At 44.1% G+C, this 17,466-nt stretch overlaps 1 protein-coding gene across 1 annotated transcript in view; it reads left to right on the forward strand.

The window, feature by feature from the left end:
- The window catches only part of LOC138259571 (solute carrier family 26 member 6-like), a 133,997-nt gene that overhangs the window by 48,863 nt on the left and 67,668 nt on the right, over positions 1–17,466 (forward strand). The window contains exon 9 of the mRNA XM_069207403.1: positions 16,542–16,655. Within this exon, the coding sequence (XP_069063504.1) occupies positions 16,542–16,655 (114 nt within the window). The remainder of the gene's footprint in view (positions 1–16,541; positions 16,656–17,466) is intronic.

Below are 17,466 nucleotides of genomic sequence, written 5' to 3' on the forward strand. Positions count from 1 at the left end.
CCATGTTCGGAGTTACCATTGTGACGCTGTACATAGGTAGTGACCTACGTACAGTGCACGCGTGTAATGGTGTCCCCGCACTCACAAAGTCTGGGGAATTTGCCCTGAACGATGTGGGGGCACCTTGGCTAGTGCCAGGGTGCCCACACACTAAGTAACTTTGCACCCAACCTTCACCAGGTGAAGGTTAGACATATAGGGGACTTATAAGTTACTTAAGTGCAGTGGTAAATGGCTGTGAAATAACGTGGATGTTATTTCACTCAGGCTGCACTGGCAGGCCTGTGTGAGAATTGTCAGATCTCCCTATGGGTGGCAAAAGAAATGCTGCAGCCCATAGGGATCTCCTGGAACCCCAATACCCTGGGTACCTCAGTACCATATACTAGGGAATTATAAGGGTGTTCCAGTATGCCAATGTGAATTGGTGAAATTGGTCACTAGCCTGTTAGTGACAATTTAGAAAGCAGAGAGAGCATAACAACTGAGGTTCTGGTTAGCAGAGCCTCAGTGAGACAGTTAGTCATCACACAGGGAACACATACAGGGCACATACTTATGAGCACTGGGGCCCTGCCTGGCAGGGTCCCAGTGACACATAGACTAAAACAACATATATACAGTGAAATATGGGGGTAACATGCCAGGCAAGATGGTACTTTCCTACACAACCCCCCCCAAACGAAGGACAATAAGACTAGCCATGACCTGATGAGTCTTCATTGTCTAAGTGGAAATATCTGGAGAGTCCATCTGCATTGGAGTGGATACTCCCAGGTCTATGTTCCACTGCATAGTCCATTCCCTGTAGAGATATGGACCACCTCAACAATTTAGGATTTTCACCTTTCATTTGTTTTAGCCAAAGTAGAGGTTTGTGGTCTGTCTGAACAATGAAGTGAGTGCCAAACAGGTATGGCCTCAACTTCTTCAGTGCCCAGACCACAGCAAAGGCCTCCCTCTCAATGACAGACCAACGCTTTTCAATAGGGGTCAACCTTCTGCAAATAAAAGCTACTGGTTGATCTTGGCCCTCAGAGTCAAGTTGTGATAAGACTGCCCCATCCCCTAATTCAGATGCATCAGTTTGAACAATGAATTTCTTGGAGTAACATGGGCTTTTTAGGACAGGTGCAGTGCACATGGCCTGTTTGAGCTCCTCAAAAGCTTTCTGACAGCTAGCTGTCCACAATACCTTTTTAGGCATCTTCTTACAAGTGAGATCATTAAGTGGGGCTTCAATGGAGCCATAGTTTTCAATGAATCTCCTGTAATACCCAGTGAGGCCTAGGAAGGCTCTCACCTGGGTCTGAGTTGTAGGGGGAACCCAATCCATGATTGTCTGGATTTTCCCCTGAAGTGGTGCAATCTGTTCTCCACCTACCAGGTGTCCCAGATAAACCACTTTCCCCTGCCCTATCTGGCACTTTGAAGCCTTGATAGTGAGGCCTGCCTTTTGCAGGGCCTCCAAAACTTTCCACAGGTGGACCAGGTGATCATCCCAGGTGGAGCTAAAGACAGCTATATTGTCCAGATATGCTGCACTAAAAGCCTCCAACCCTTGCAGGACTGTATTCACCAACCTCTGAAAAGTGGCAGGTGCATTTTTCAACCCAAAGGGCATCACTGTAAATTGGTAGTGCCCTCCTATAGTTGAAAATGCAGTTTTAGCTTTAGCATCCTCTGCCAATTTGATCTGCCAATACCCTGCAGTCAAATCAAAGGTGCTTAGATACTTGGCAGATGCCAGTGTATCTATGAGCTCATCTGCCCTGGGTATAGGGTGAGCGTCAGTTTTTGTTACCTGGTTGAGACCTCTGTAATTTACACAAAACCTCATCTCCCTTTTTCCATCTTTTGAGCGAGGCTTTGGTACAAGCACCACAGGAGAGGCCCATGGGCTTTCAGAATGTTAAACCACTCCAAGATCAAGCATTTTCTGAACTTCTTGCTTTATGCAGTCCCTGACATGGTCAGGCTGCCTATAGATTTTACTTTTGACAGGCAAGCTGTCTCCAGTATCAATTGTGTGTTCACACCAAGATGTGGTGCCTGGCACAGTTGAAAAGAGTTCAGAAAACTGTCCAAGAAGATTTATGCAGTTGTCTTTCTGCTCAGCAGTAAGACAGTCTGCCAAAACTACTCCTTCCACTAAAGCATCATCTTCAGTGGAAGAGAAGAGATCAGGGAGAGGGTCACTCTCTTCTTCCTGTCCTTCATCTGTTGCCATGAGCAGGGTGAGATCAGCCCTGTCATAGTAGGTTTTTAGGCGGTTGACATGGAGTACCCTAAGGGGACTCCTGGCAGTGCCTAGGTCAACCAAGTAGGTGACCTCGCCCTTCTTTTCAACAATTAGATGGGGTCCACTCCATTTGTCTTGGAGTGCTCTTGGGGCCACAGGCTCCAATACCCACACCTTCTGTCCTGGTTGGTACTGAATCAGAACAGCCTTCTGGTCATGCCATTGCTTTTGGAGCTCTTGGCTGGCCTGAAGGTTTTTACTGGCCTTTTTCATGTACTCAGCCATTCTGGATCTGGCCGAGTACATAGTCCACTATGTCTTGTTTGGGAGCTTTTAAAGGTTGTTCCCAACCCTCCTTCACAAGTGTTATTGGACCTCTTACAGGGTGCCCAAAGAGGAGTTCAAAGGGGCTGAAGCCCACTCCTTTCTTGGGTACCTCCCTGTAAGCAAAAAGGAGGCAAGGTAACAGGACATCCCATCTCCTCCTGAGTTTTTCAGGGAGTCCCATTATCATTCCTTTGAGAGTTTTATTAAACCTCTCTACCAGTCCATTTGTTTGTGGATGATAAGGTGTGGTGAATTTGTATGTTACACCACATTCCTTCCACATGGCCTTCAAGTATGCAGACATAAAGTTGCTACCCCTGTCTGATACAACCTCTTTTGGGAAACCCACCCTGGAAAAGATTCCCAGGAGGGCTTTTGCCACTGCAGGTGCTGTAGTGGTCCTTAGAGGAATTGCTTCAGGATATCTTGTGGCATGGTCCACTACCACCAAGATAAACCTATTGCCTGAAGCAGTAGGAGGGTCAAGGGGGCCAACTATGTCAATCCCTACCCTTTCAAAGGGAACCCCAACCACAGGCAGTGGAATAAGGGGAGCCTTTGGAGTGCCACCAGTCTTGCCACTGGCTTGGCAGGTCAAGCAAGACTTGCAAAAATCTTTTGTATCCTCTGACATCCTAGGCCAGTGAAACAGGGGGACAAGCCTTTCCCATGTTTTGATCTGGCCCAAATGCCCAGCCAAAGGAATGTCATGTGCCAGAGTTAGAAGGAACTCTCTGTACTGCAGAGGAATGACCAATCTCCTGGATGCACCAGGTTGTGGGTCCCTTGCCTCTGTGTACAAGAGGTTGTCCTCCCAGTAAACTCTATGTGAGCCACTGACATCCCCATTTGCTGTTTGACAGCTTGCTGTCTGAGACCCTCTAATGTAGGACAGGATTGCTGTGCCACGCTCAGCTCTTCCCTGGCAGGCCCCCCTTCACCCAAAAGCTCAGCAGTGTCTGCTGCCAGCTCATCTGGTGAAGGTTCTGCACAGGGAGGAAATTCTTCTTCCTCAGAAGGAGAATCATTTGTAGAGGGAGGAATAGTGGGTAGGGATTTACCCTTGCTACCCCTAGCTATAGGGAGCACTTGGTCCATTGTTCCAGGATCCAAGTCACCCTGTCCTTTTTTCTTTTTGGCCTGAGCCCTTGTCAAAGCAAAAATATGCCCAGGAATGCCCAGCATTGCTGCATGAGCCTCCAACTCCACTTCTGCCCAAGCTGATGTCTCTAAATCATTTCCTAGTAGACAGTCTACAGGTAAATCTGAAGCAACCACAACTTTCTTTGGACCAGTAACCCCCCCACCCCCAGTTGAGATTCACAACAGCCATGGGGTGGCTAAGAGTGTTGTTATGAGCGTCTGTCACTTGGTACTGGTGACCAAGTAGGTGTTGTTCAGGGTGTACCAGCTTCTCTATTACCATGGTAACACTGGCAACTGTGTCCCTGTAGGCCTGAACCTCAACACCATTTATTAGGTGAAGTTGCTTTTACTTATCCATATTAAGGGGACAAGCAACCAAGGTGGCCAAATCACTGGCACCTTCAGAGACTAACACAGCCTATGTGGTCTCCCTAATAAGACCAACCCCAACTAAGTTACCAAAAGTGAGCCCAGCTACTCCCTTGGATTGGCTATTAGTAGGTTTGCTCCCACCACCACTGCTATTACTAGGGGCACTAGAGGTTGCAGTAGGGGTTGTGGTAGTGGGAGGTTTGGTGTTTTTCTTTGGACAACTGGAATCAGTTGTCCAATGGCCTTTTACCTTACATAAATAACACCAAGGCTTTTTAATTTGATTTGAAGAGGATTTGGATCCACCACCCCCACCAGAGTGTTTTTGTGGGCCTGATGAAGACTCAGTTTTACTTTTGTCCCCACCCTTGTCAGAAGACTTACCATCCTTCTTCTTGCCATCCTTGTCACCCCCTGTATGAACTTTTCCGTTCTCTCTTGTTCTGACCCATTTGTCTGCCTTCTTTCCCAATTCTTGGGGAGAGGTCAGATCTGAGTCCACTAGATATTGGTGTAACAAATCAGACACACAGTTATTCAGAATATGCTCTCTCAGAATAAGATTATACAGGCTTTCATAGTCAGAAACTTTACTGACATGTAACCACCCCTCCAAGGCCTTCACTGAACAGTCAACAAAGTCTATCCAGTCTTGTGAGGACTCTTTTCTGGTGTCTCTGAACTTAATCCTGTATTGTTCAGTGGTTAAGCCAAATCCATCCAAGAGTGCATCCTTCAAAACTGCAAAATTATTGGTATCACTTTCTCTAACAGTAAGGAGACTATCCCTACCCTTTCCATTTAAAGATAGCCATAGAATAGCAGCCCACTGCCTTTGAGGGACCCCCTGTACCATACAGGCCCTCTCAAGTGCAGCAAACCACTTGTTAATGTCATCCCCCTCATTATAAGGGGGAACTAGCTTGTGCAGATTCCTGGAATCATGCTCTCTCACAGGATTACTATCAGGAATACTGCTGCTGCCACCGTGGGGTCCAAACCCCAATCTCTGTCTCTCCTTCTCCAGGTCTAGGGATTCCCTGTCTACAGCCAGCTGTTGCTGTTTAAGCTTCAGCCTGGTCTCTTCCACTCTCAACTTTTTGAGTTCCCTTTCTAACATGTTGTCTTCAGGGTGGGTGGGTTGGGAATGTTTAGACACTGAGGATATGTTGGAACCAACAGAGGGAGACCTGTCCCTAACAGCTTGCACTCTAACAACCTGGCCTCCAGGAACAAAAGCATCTCTACTATGATGAGAGCTTCTATTACTACCATCATTGCTAGGTGGTCTGCTAAGGGGCAGATTTGGAAAAGAACCCTGTACACCTCCCTCAAGGGGTTCCCCTGAGTCAGAGTGTGAGCTATCTACTAACTTCTCAGATGAAGTGACACCTAGGGACTTATCATTCTCAATGAGCATGTTATACAGAAATTCTCTAGAAGGGTTCTTCCCTACCACTAAACCTCTATCAATGCAGAGACTCCTTAGGCTCTTGAAGTTTAAGTTGTCATAAGTTGTATTGACTAATTTAAGAGCAGTACCTACATCAGACATGATAGAAAAAGGTTTAGAGACAGCGAGAAGAGAGACAAAGTTTCAGGACTTTTTAAAGAACAGAAAAAAAAACTTTTTCAAACTTTTTGAAAACTTTTTAGAAGTTTAGAAGTACTTTTCTGCACTTAGCAGAAAGTGTAAGAGAATAAAAACAAAACTGTTTGGTTAGGTATACATACACTGAACTTTTTTTGTATATTATTCTCTTATGAAAAGTACACAATGACAAAGTGGTAAGTAGTTACAAGTACTTATCCCACCGCTGCCACCAATGTAGGAGGCTGGCCTGGCTTGTAGTGGGTACCAGAGGTACTTACACCTTGTGCCAGGCCTAGTTTTCCCTTATTAGTGTAGAAGAGGTGTTTCTAGCAGCTAAGGCTGATAGAAGGTAGCTATTGCAAAGCAGCTTAGGCTGAAATAGGAGACATGTAAAGCTCCTACTATACCACTGGTGTCATATGCCCAATATCATAAGAAAACACAATACACAGATATACTAAAAATAAAGGTACTTTATTTTTATGACAATATGCCAAAAGTATCTTAGTGAGTACCCTCAGTATGAGGAGGACAAATATACACAAGATATATGTACACAATACCAAAATTATGCAGTAATAGCAAAAGGAAGTAATGCAAGCAGTGTAAAGTTACAATAGATTGCAATAGGAGCACATAGGAATGGGGCCAAACACAAACCATATACTCCAAAAGTGGAATGCGAACCACAAATGGACCCCAAACCTATGTGAGCTTGTAGAGGGTCGCTGGGACTGTAAGAAAACAGTGAGGGTTAGAAAAATAGCCCACCCCAAGACCCTGTAAGGTAGGTGTAATGTGCACCTACAAACCCCAGAGAGCACAGAAGTCGTGATAGGGGGATTCTGCAAGGAAAACCAGCAATGCAACAACAGTGGATTTCCGGACCTGAGTACCTGTAAGACAAGGGGACCAAGTCCAAGAGTCGCGACAGTGTCAAGAGTGGGCAGGAGCCCAGGAAATGCCAGCTGAGGGTGCAAGGAAGCTGCCACTGGATGGAAGAAGCTTGGTGTTCTGCAAGAACGAAGAGGACTAGGAACTTCCCCTTTGGAGGATGGATGTCTTACGTCGTGAAGAAGCTTGCAGAGGTGTTCCCACGCAGAAAGATCGCAAACAAGCCTTGCTAGTTGCAAGGGTCACGGTTAGGGTTTTTGGATTCTGCTGTGGCCCAGGAGAGACCAGAATGTCGCCACTTGGATGAGGAGCCAGAGGGGGTGCCCAGCAAGTCAAGAAGCCCTCACAGAAGCAGGCAGCACCAGGAGAAGTACCGGATCAGGCACTTAGAAGAGGAGTGAACCGGAGCCCACCCGAAGTCAGAAAAGGGAGTCCCACGACGCCGGAGGACAACTCAGAAGGTTGTGCACTACAGGTTAGAGTGGCGGGGACCCAGGCTTGGCTGTGCACAAAGGAAATCCTGGAAGAGTGCACAGGAGCCGGAGCAGCTGCAAATCACGCGGTACCCAGCAATGCAGTCTAGCGTGGTGAGGCAAGGACTTACCCCCACCAAACTTGGACTGAAGAGTCGCTGGACTGTGGGAGTCACTTGGACAGAGTTGCTGAGTTCCAGGGACCACGCTGGTCGTGCTGACAGGGGACCCAGAGGACCGGTGATGCAGTCTTTTGTTGCCTGCGGTTGCAGGGGGAAGATTTCGTCGACCCACTAGAGATTTCTTCAGAGCTCCTGGTGCAAGAAGGAGGCAGGCTACCCCCGGAGCATGCACCACCAGGAAACAGGCGAGAAAGGCGGCAGGATGAATTGATACAAGGTTGCAGTAGTCGTCTTTGCTACTTTGTTGCGGTTTTGCAGGCGTCCTGAGCAGTCAGCGGTCGAGCCTTTGGCAGAAGGTGAAGAGGGAGATGCAGAGGAACTCTGGTGAGCCCTTGCATTCGGTATCTGACGAATTCCCCAAAGCAGAGACCCTAAATAGCCAGAAAAGGAGGTTTGGCTACCTAGGAAGGAGGATTGGCTACTAAGAGAGGTAAGAGCCTATCAGAAGGAGTCTCTGACGTCACCTGCTGGCCCTGGCCACTCAGAGCAGTCCAGTGTGCCAGCACACCTCTGAATCCAAGATGGCTGAGGTCTGGGGCACGCGGGAGGGGCTCTGGGCACCTCCCCTGGGAGGTGCAGGTCAGGGGAGTGGTCACTCCCCTTTCCTTTGTCCAGTTTCGCGCCAGAGCAGGGCTGGGGGATCCCTGAACCGGTGTAGACTGGCTTATGCAGAGATGGGCACCATCTGTGCCCATCAAAGCATTTCCAGAGGCTGGGGGAGGCTACTCCTCCCCAGCCCTGACACCTATTTCCAAAGGGAGAGGGTGTAACACCCTCTCTCAGAGGAAGTCCTTTGTTCTGCCTTCCTGGGCCAGGCCTGCCTGGACCCCAGGAGGGCAGAAACCTGTCTGAGGGGTTGGCAGCAGCAGCAGCTGCAGTGGAAACCCCGGAAAGGCAGTTTGGCAGTACCCGGGTTCTGTGCTAGAGTCCCAGGGGATCATGGAATTGTCCCCCCAATGCCAGAATGGCATTGGGGTGACAATTCCATGATCTTAGACATATTACATGGCCATGTTCGGAGTTACCATTGTGACGCTGTACATAGGTAGTGACCTATGTACAGTGCACGCGTGTTATGGTGTCCCCGCACTCACAAAGTCCGGGGAATTTGCCCTGAACGATGTGGGGGCACCTTGGCTAGTGCCAGGGTGCCCACACACTAAGTAACTTTGCACCCAACCTTCACCAGGTGAAGGTTAGACATATAGGTGACTTATAAGAGACTTAAGTGCAGTGGTAAATGGCTGTGAAATAACGTGGACGTTATTTCACTCAGGCTGCACTGGCAGGCCTGTGTAATAATTGTCAGATCTCCCTATGGGTGGCAAAAGAAATGCTGCAGCCCATAGGGATCTCCTGTAGCATATACTAGGGAATTATAAGGGTGTTCCAGTATGCCAATGTGAATTGGTGAAATTGGTCACTAGCCTGTTAGTGACAATTTAGAAAGCAGAGAGAGCATAACCACTAAGGTTCTGGTTAGCAGAGCCTCAGTGAGACAGTTAGTCATCACACAGGGAACACATACAGGGCACATACTTATGAGCACTGGGGCCCTGCCTGGCAGGGTCCCAGTGACACATAGACTAAAACAACATGTATACAGTGAAATATGGGGGTAACATGCCAGGCAAGATGGTACTTTCCTACATATGGTCAGTGTGCAGCACATAAAAGCCAGATACATTGGCATTGCCATTGCTTGTTTATATATCAAGATCCCAGCAAGGTACACCATAGAGCTGACTAGCTGATATATGAAAATAGACTTTCCCACATTGCAAAGGAATTTTTTCTTTCCTTGTGTAACTTTAGGGTTTTTATTAGGTTGGGCGTGCAAACCCTCTGACCTGTTGTAATCTATCTGTGGGCTTTTAACCACGCACGCCCATCACTATCACTTGTTTATGGGCTTGCCCCTCAAAAATCCTTTGTTATCATTAGTAAATGCTTTACGTTTGCGCCTTCTTGGGGCAGTTTTGTTACCGCCTTGGCCATCGACCATGTTACATGGATAATTGCACTCTTTCCAATACGTTTGACTGTGAGCGAACTTCTTTTTCCTTTTGTGTCCCTCCTTCGCGATCATGCTCATGGCGGTCACGGTGCTTTGAATTGGCTCGCTTATGTCAACTATTTTACTTTTCATTTTCAATTAATTGACAAGAAAAGTCCAGTTAGGAATTTACGACTTTAACAGCTCTAACTCGAACAAACGCGATACCCATTGCATTGCAAATGCTTGTTTTGAACTGCAGTCCTGCCAGAGCATAGAGCACCAGGGTGCTCCTGACAGCCAGTTATTTTACATGAGTGTGTAAATTGCAGACTGCATATGACATTTAACTTCCAGGCCACTCATGGAATATTTGCACCACACGCCATAGCCTTACAGGAAAGTTAATCAGTTCAATTGTGTGAAACAAATTTTGACTTTAGGTCCCGAACGCATGCACTTTGGCACTGAACAGTAGTGTCACAGTTTACAGCAAACATAGGGTAGAGATAAAGGTGGAAGACGTAGGGTGACCATGCAGGAAAGGCGACACATCCTGTTTTAGGATTCATATACAACTGACAAACCATTTCCTTGAAAATAAAATGGGTTCTAATTAAAATGTTTTTCCTGAACATTTCCAAAGGCGGGCACACGCATGCGCACAAACATGCACAATGCTTTTTGTCACTTTCAGCAGCACTTCCGTCTGGGTCATTCAAGTGTAATGTAGATTTAAATTACAGTGAGCGAAGGAAATGGGTTTAAAAGTGCTTGTGAATACTCTGTAAGTTAAGACCAAGAGTGTGCTCACTAGATTTCCAAAGTGTTTGAATGAACAATTCTCTGACCCCCCCGGACATATCGAGTTTTGTAATATGCAGTCAATATTATGCACATCTGCTTGAGGCTTTGTTATTTTACACAAACTACGTGTGTGTAATTTGATTATTTTTCCGGGTGCAAGAGAGGCTTGTGAATCAGCCCAAAAGATGATGCCATGCAATCAAGTGGAAAGGCATCATATATGAGTGGTAGATCTGAATAATTATTTTATCAAATATGATTTTACATTTTAATAGGTTGAATATCTTGCTGCACCTTGTGCCCGAATATTCACCACACCCTGTGCACTAGACATTGGGGATATGGCCCCTGGCGGATGCCTCTGCGCCGCAGGTTCCCAAAGAAAAGATGATCATTTCATATAGTTTAATGATGAAGCTGAAATCCTGTTCTTATCTTCAGAGGCAAAGCATCTTTATCTTTAGAAGTTCTTATCTTCACTGGCAAAGCATCATTATCTTTGGAAGTTCTTATCTTGACTGGCAAAGCATCATTATCTTTGGAAGTTCTTATCTCCATTGGCGAAGCATCATTATCTTTGGAAGTTCTTATCTCCATTGGTGAAGCATCATTATCTTTGGAAGTTCTTATCTTCACTGGCAAAGCATCATTATCTTTGGAAGTTCTTATCTCCATTTGCGAAGTATCATTATCTTTGGAAGTTCTTATCTTCACTGGCAAAGCATCATTATCTTTGGAAGTTCTTATCTCCATTGGCGAAGCATCATTATCGTTGGAAGTTCTTATCTCCATTGGCGAAGCATCATTATCTTTGGAAGTTCTTATCTCCATTGGCGAAGCATCTTTATCTTTGGAAGTTCTTATCTTCAGAGGCAAAGCATCATTATCTTTGGAAATTCTTAATTTCAGAGGCAAAGCATCATTATCTTTGGAAGTTCTTATCTCCATTGGCGAAACATTACTATCTTTGGAAGATCTTATCTTCACTTGAAAAGTAACATTATCTTTGGAAGTTCTTATCTCCATTGGCGAACCATAATTATCTTTGGAAGTTCTTATCTACATTGGCGAAGCATCATTATTTTTGGAACTTCTTATCTTCAGAGGCAAAGCATAATTATCTATGAAAGTTCTTATCTCCATTGTTGAAGCATCATTATCTTTGGAAGTTCTTATCTTCACTGGCAAAGCATCATTATCTCTGAAAGTTCTTATCTCCATTGGTGAAGCATCATTATCTTTGGAAGTTCTTAGCTTCACTGGCAAAGCATCATTATCTTTGGAAGTTCTTATCTTCACTGGCAGAGCATTATCAACTTTGGAAGCTCTTATCTCCATTGGTGAAGCATCATTATCTTTGGATGTTCTTATCTCCATTGGTGAAGCATCCTTCTCTTTGGGCTTTCTATAGTTAATGTCCAGAGTTTGATTGTGATGTTTACAAGGGATACATTCTATTTTGATAGCTTACATGCGATCCTTACGCTTATCTTTGTAATTTTTCTAGTGCAGACTTTGCACAATCCTCTTTGCTCTCCTTTGGATTCCATTGAGCCTGACTTCATCCTTTTGGAGATGTGGCCAGAACACATTAGAAAAAACTTTTTCAAGTGAGTCTTGCCCTCATATTATTTAAAAATCATCAGGTCAGCGCAGTGAATTTGAAGTTGTCTGCCCTTCAGGTGGTCATTTTACCCCCTGAAGCCACTTCCCCTTTGCTTCGCCAAAACACCATGGCATGGTCGGCCTGTGGGTGGTCTTCGAGTGTGTGGGAGGTGTTTCTCATTTTTTTTCACTTGAGGTCACTGGTGGTTGACTTTGTTGTCCCGGACAGAATGAATGCTGATTGGGATGGCATTGAAGGGGATCTCTGAGGCTCCTGGCAGATTTGGGTCTCTTTGATGGGAGTTTCTCTTGAAAGAGCCAACAGTGGCTATGTTGTTCGGAAAGCTGTATTTCCTTGTATTCTAAATGAGGTGGCTCTGCTGCCAGATATCCTATTACCATCCACCACCCAATTAGGGGTTTAGTTCTAACTAGTCACACAAGTCAGAAAAGTAACGTATTTCACCATTGTATACATCATTCCTCAGCCCACATGTCAGTATATGCTCTAGGTCACCAGGCTACATCACCCTAAAGGGTGTAGAAATGACCAACATGTCTGTAGCACCTGTATAGATCAGACAGTGTACACCTGGCTTCAAAATAGCAGTCCAGCCAGCTCCATTAGGTGTAGCTCTGTCTCTTAGGGATGCAAAAACTCCAGTTATTGGGGTCTTAGAGGGACTCATTGATGAGGTTCAGATTAAGTCTTTTTGTGCAGGGAGTTCAAGGCTTTCAGATTTGTGTGGTAGAACCCAAACTGAAGGAAAGGGCCATGCAGACAGGCATGTTAGAAAATACTCTGTCTATTTCCATTTTCTATTTCTATCCGTACTTATATAGCATGACTGTCACTCCCAGGGGAGCATCCTGGCACTTCAGCGAATCAAAAGAAAACTGTTTAAAGAGAGAGACGATGTCGCATGCCAGATGTTTACAGGATCAGGAAATAACATGGAGAATCAGAGATATCAAAATTCCAAGTTTTAAGCTGTTTTCAGAAAGTCAGTTATTCCTTTATAAACCTTAGATATCTGGGTAAGGCATTCCAAGCTCTGGTGCCAAGAGGAGAGAGAGATTTTCCTCCTATGGTTTTTAATTTGAAAGGAACTGGTTTAAGCAGATTTGCCTGTGAAGTTCTCAAGAATCTGCCAGGCATGTAATGGATAAACCTGTCTGTAAGAAATTTGGGACCGGTCACAGTGAAAGCGCTGAAAGTCATCAGAAGAAGTTTAAACAGAATTCTCTCATGGACTAGCAACCAGTGCAAGGTTTTTTTAGCGTGGCAGAGGCAGATGACCTTGCAGGTAGTTTGAAAACTGTTCTGGCAGCTGCATGTTGGACCATTGGTAGATTGTATATGATTTGCTTGGACGAGCCTGCTACAGACAATTACCGTAGTCGAACCTGGAGGTGATAAGTGCGCAGGCAGCAGTTTTTCTGGCAGATAAGGGCAAGAGGTCAAAGAATTTCTTGAGTGTTCTAATTATATTCAAACAGATCCTTGCAACTGACAAGGCCTGCGGACGAAAGGACAATGAGATGTCAAATTTTACCCCAAGTTTCTGACAAACTCCACTGTAGCCTGGGGAGGGAGAGGTGGTGTCCGGCCACCATTGAGAGGGCACAGAATCATTAGGTTTGCCGTAAAGTCTAAAAGAGAAGATCCGTGTAAACATTAAATCATGTGGGCCACAGTGTTGAACGTGGTAGTGGAGTTCAAAATGACCAAAGCTGTCTTTCAACTGCTGTCATGAAAGCAGAGAAGATCATCAAACATTGCGACCAGGATTGTTTCCGCCTCATAAGCAGGAGGAAATTCAGACTACATGGCATCAAATGTGCAACTATCTTCTTTGAAGTTGGAAAGTTAGGAATTAACAGCCTCTACTAGGATGTTGGTTTCAATAGACATCTAGAAGATGTCCCTTGCCATCTTTCTCCAAAGAGTTGTCTATGAGAACTTTTAACTTAGTTATTCTTCCTGCAAGGCCCTGACTCGAGATGTGCACTCCCTACAATACAGGGCAATCAAAGTTTTCCTGAACTTATATGTAGTCTCCTGATTATGTTTTAATGCCAAATCTCCATGGACTGCGATGATCTGCCATCTTCTGACCACCCTGCCTCCGTTTAATGCAGTTAACAGTTAAACAGTGAAAGATAAAGCTGGTGCTGTATTAGGTGACTGTCGACAGCTTCCTTGTTGTGCCACCATAAATGGACACAAGAATGTGTTAGATTTCAGAAGATATTCGTAAAAATTGCCCATTGCTAAGAAGAGACTCAGGGGCATATTTATACTTTTTGATGTAAAGCTGCACCAACGCAGTTTTGCATCAAAAAGTTTAGCACCGGCTTGCGCCATTCCTGAGCGCCAGCCGGGTGTCATATTTATGGAATGGCACAAGACGTGCAAAGGGTGGGCTAGTGTAAAAAATAAAATGACGTTAGCTGGGTGGGGGTGGCGGTATGAGAGAAGGGGATTTTGCACCAAAAAATGACATTAGGCTGGTTTGAGGAAAAAAAAATGCCTGTAACCAGCCTAGCATCATTTTCTGACACAAAACCATCTATACCACATGACTCCTGTCTTAGAAAAGAGGGGAGTCATGCCCACCACGCAAATGGCCAGCACAGGAACCAGTGTCCCCTGGGCATGGCCATTGCACCCTGTGCCATGCAGGAGGCCCAAAGTTGGGCCCCCAAAATCACTATAATTGTTTTAAAAAATACTTACCTCTACTTACCCTACTTACCTGGGATGGGGTCCCCCATCTCCGGATTCCCTCTGGTGAGGGTGGGGGTTTTCCTGGGCCTTTGAGAAGTGCACCTGTGGACCCATTCCATGGTGTTTAACCATAGAAATGGGTCCACAGGTCCCTTAATGCCTGGTCTGACCCAGGCGTTAAATAATGGCGCAAAGCAAGCTTTGCACCATTATTTAGCCCCTTCTCCCACCCCTGCGTCATTTTAGCATGGGGGAATAAATCTGGGGCCATAGGGTTAGCACCATTTTTTAGATGGGAAAGCCTACCTTGCATCTCATTGACGAAAGGTAGGTTCATGCATCTAAATAGTGGTGTAAACGTGCCAAACGTCAAAATATAAATATGGAGTTAGTTTTGCGCTCAATTAGCATTAAAAAAAATGATGCAAATTTGGCGCAAATGGAGTATAAATATGCCCGTAAGCACCCAAATTGCAAAATGTAATTTTGCCTAAGATACCAGTGCTCAATGCAGACACAGAGAGCCTGATTCACAAACTGCACTAGGTAGTAAGTTTTGTAGTACTACTAAAGTTACTTCAAAATGCTATTCACAAACTGCAGTTTTGTAGTAACCTCTGGTTTGATTTAGAGTTCGATGGACGGGTTACTCCGTTACAAATGTGATAATAAATATAATGCACTTGTAATACGTCGAACGGAATACCGTCACATTTGTAACGGAGTAACTCGTCTGCCGAACTCCATATCAGGCTCTTACTTGTATAACTTACATCTTTGTGGTAACTTATATGTGCAACTTACACTTTTGCATTAATTTATACTTTTGTGGTAAGTCCAGCACTACACACGGCAAACCACTGGTACTGCAACATCCTCCCATTAAAAATACTGGAGTTAGTGACTTCCCATCGGATATCATTTCTAATTAAGTTAGAATATTTAAAATATAAAAAATATTAACAAATATTAATGAATGTTAAAAAAAAAATCTAAATGTAGTAATACTTATTTATGAAATATTTATAAAAGATCTGATCACTTATTGTATTAAAAATAATTACTTTAATTTACATCAATTCTATACATCATTTTAAATAATTATTAATGCACCTTACACAATATTTTTTCTTAAGGTGGGAACGTATTTTTTAAACTTCAGAAAATTAATATTAACTTAAATTAAAACGAATCTATAGTAATATTTAACATAAACATATTTTTTATATTTATTTTTGTGTTGCAATTTTTTTATTCCCTGTACGTTCCCATGTATTTATTTACTTTAAAGATAGAACAAAATAGAAAAAATGCTTTAACACTATTACATTATTTATTAATTTAAACGTTAATTATGGAAATATATTACTTTAAAATACAATTATTTTTCTGAAGTTTAAAATAGAAATAAATTACCACCTGAAGAAAGAAATATTTTGTAATTCTTTAATACTTATTAAAAGTGAAGCATGGAATTAATTTATATTTATTTAAATGTTTAACTCTTTTAAATCTAATTTAATTTAACACTATTTCCTATAGGGTTTTATTTTAAGTTTCTAGCTCAATTATTTTTATGGGAGGGTGTTGCAGTACACGTGGTGTAGTTATGAACTTACTACAAAAGTGTAAGTTACTACAAAAAAGTAAAAAAGAGAGGCTGAGAAGAGGCATCACAAAGATCATTATAATATGCACATATACAGATCTCAGTTACCCTAATTATTTTATATATAGTGCCACACAAAAAAAGACATAAATCACAAGCACATTGACAAGGGTGAGTGTATATATTCATGTTTTTTCTCTTGTTCTCTGTATTTATCTCTCTCTAGTGACACTGTGCATTAGGCTTGGCAGAGGATTGGTAATCTCTACCTCAGGTAGGCATGCCCCAAAAATTCCACAGCCTGTTTACATCACTGATAACTGTAATTACATACACATGGCACTCATGTAATTTTTGTAAACTCCATAAACTGTTATATGTATACATTGTCATCTGTACACCCCCTGGCTCTGTAGAGTTCTCCTGCACCCTCAGGTTAGACTTGCACCTACAAATTCCTTCAATTTCAAGTAACTAGGATAAATAGACTTGTGTGTGTGGTAGCAAAGGGGGAGTACCGCACCCATCTTCACGCTCTCCCTATTGGTCTCTTTTTCCCACAGGAGCTGATTGCGCTGGGGCTCAGTAACTTTGTCGGCAGTTTCTTCCAGTGCTTCTCCATCACCGCCTCTATGTCTAGGAGCTTGGTGCAAGAAAGTACAGGTGGAAACACCCAGGTCAGTTCAGTGGAAACGCCCACTCTCATTGCATGGCTAAACACTTAAAGGGTTGAGTAAATGAATTAATTATGACATTTAGAGGCTTATTTACAAGACCCTGTGCACCGTGGGAACGTCACTTTTAGTGACAGTCCGGGGGCGCACACTGCAGGGCCATATTTACAAGGCCACGTAAAGCCACCCTGCATGGCTTTTTATGGCCTTGTAAATATGGACTGGGTCAACGCAGTGCAAGTCACTGTGTTTACTCACCCTGAGGCAGGGAGGCGTGCCTTGGGTAGTACGGTGGCTGTTCTCACTTACCACCCATGGCATTTGATACATTGTAACCTGGGAATGCGTCAAAAGCTTACACCTCCCCAGGGGAGGTAGGTATAAGGGAGACGCAATGAGGAGAAATATCTTATTTCTCCTAGTTTTATCCTTTTTCTATGTGTGCTGCATTCTGCAGCACACATAGGAAAAGGAAAACGCCTCTTGTGATTGTTTTTGGACAGGAAGCTGTCCCTTAATACACAAAAGCAATCATCCCTGCAATGCAGACAGCCTTGCATCATGGTGCAAGGCTGCCTGTGTTGGCACATGGCATCCCATTGTGCGTAGGCACAGGGGAAAAGGACAGGAATGTGTTGTATCTTTTACATGCAGCGCATACCTGCCCTTTTCTTTTGATCCAGGGCAGCGAGATTCCTTGTGACAGTGCCCTGTGCCAAACCTCGTAAATGAGGCCCTTAGTATGTACCACAAGTTGTTGGCTCTTTAAACAGCTGCTGAAAAAATCTCTTGGTAACCTACAGATCACAAAGTC

Source organism: Pleurodeles waltl, chromosome 9, assembly GCF_031143425.1.
Source record: "Pleurodeles waltl isolate 20211129_DDA chromosome 9, aPleWal1.hap1.20221129, whole genome shotgun sequence".
Lineage (NCBI taxonomy): Eukaryota > Metazoa > Chordata > Amphibia > Caudata > Salamandridae > Pleurodeles > Pleurodeles waltl.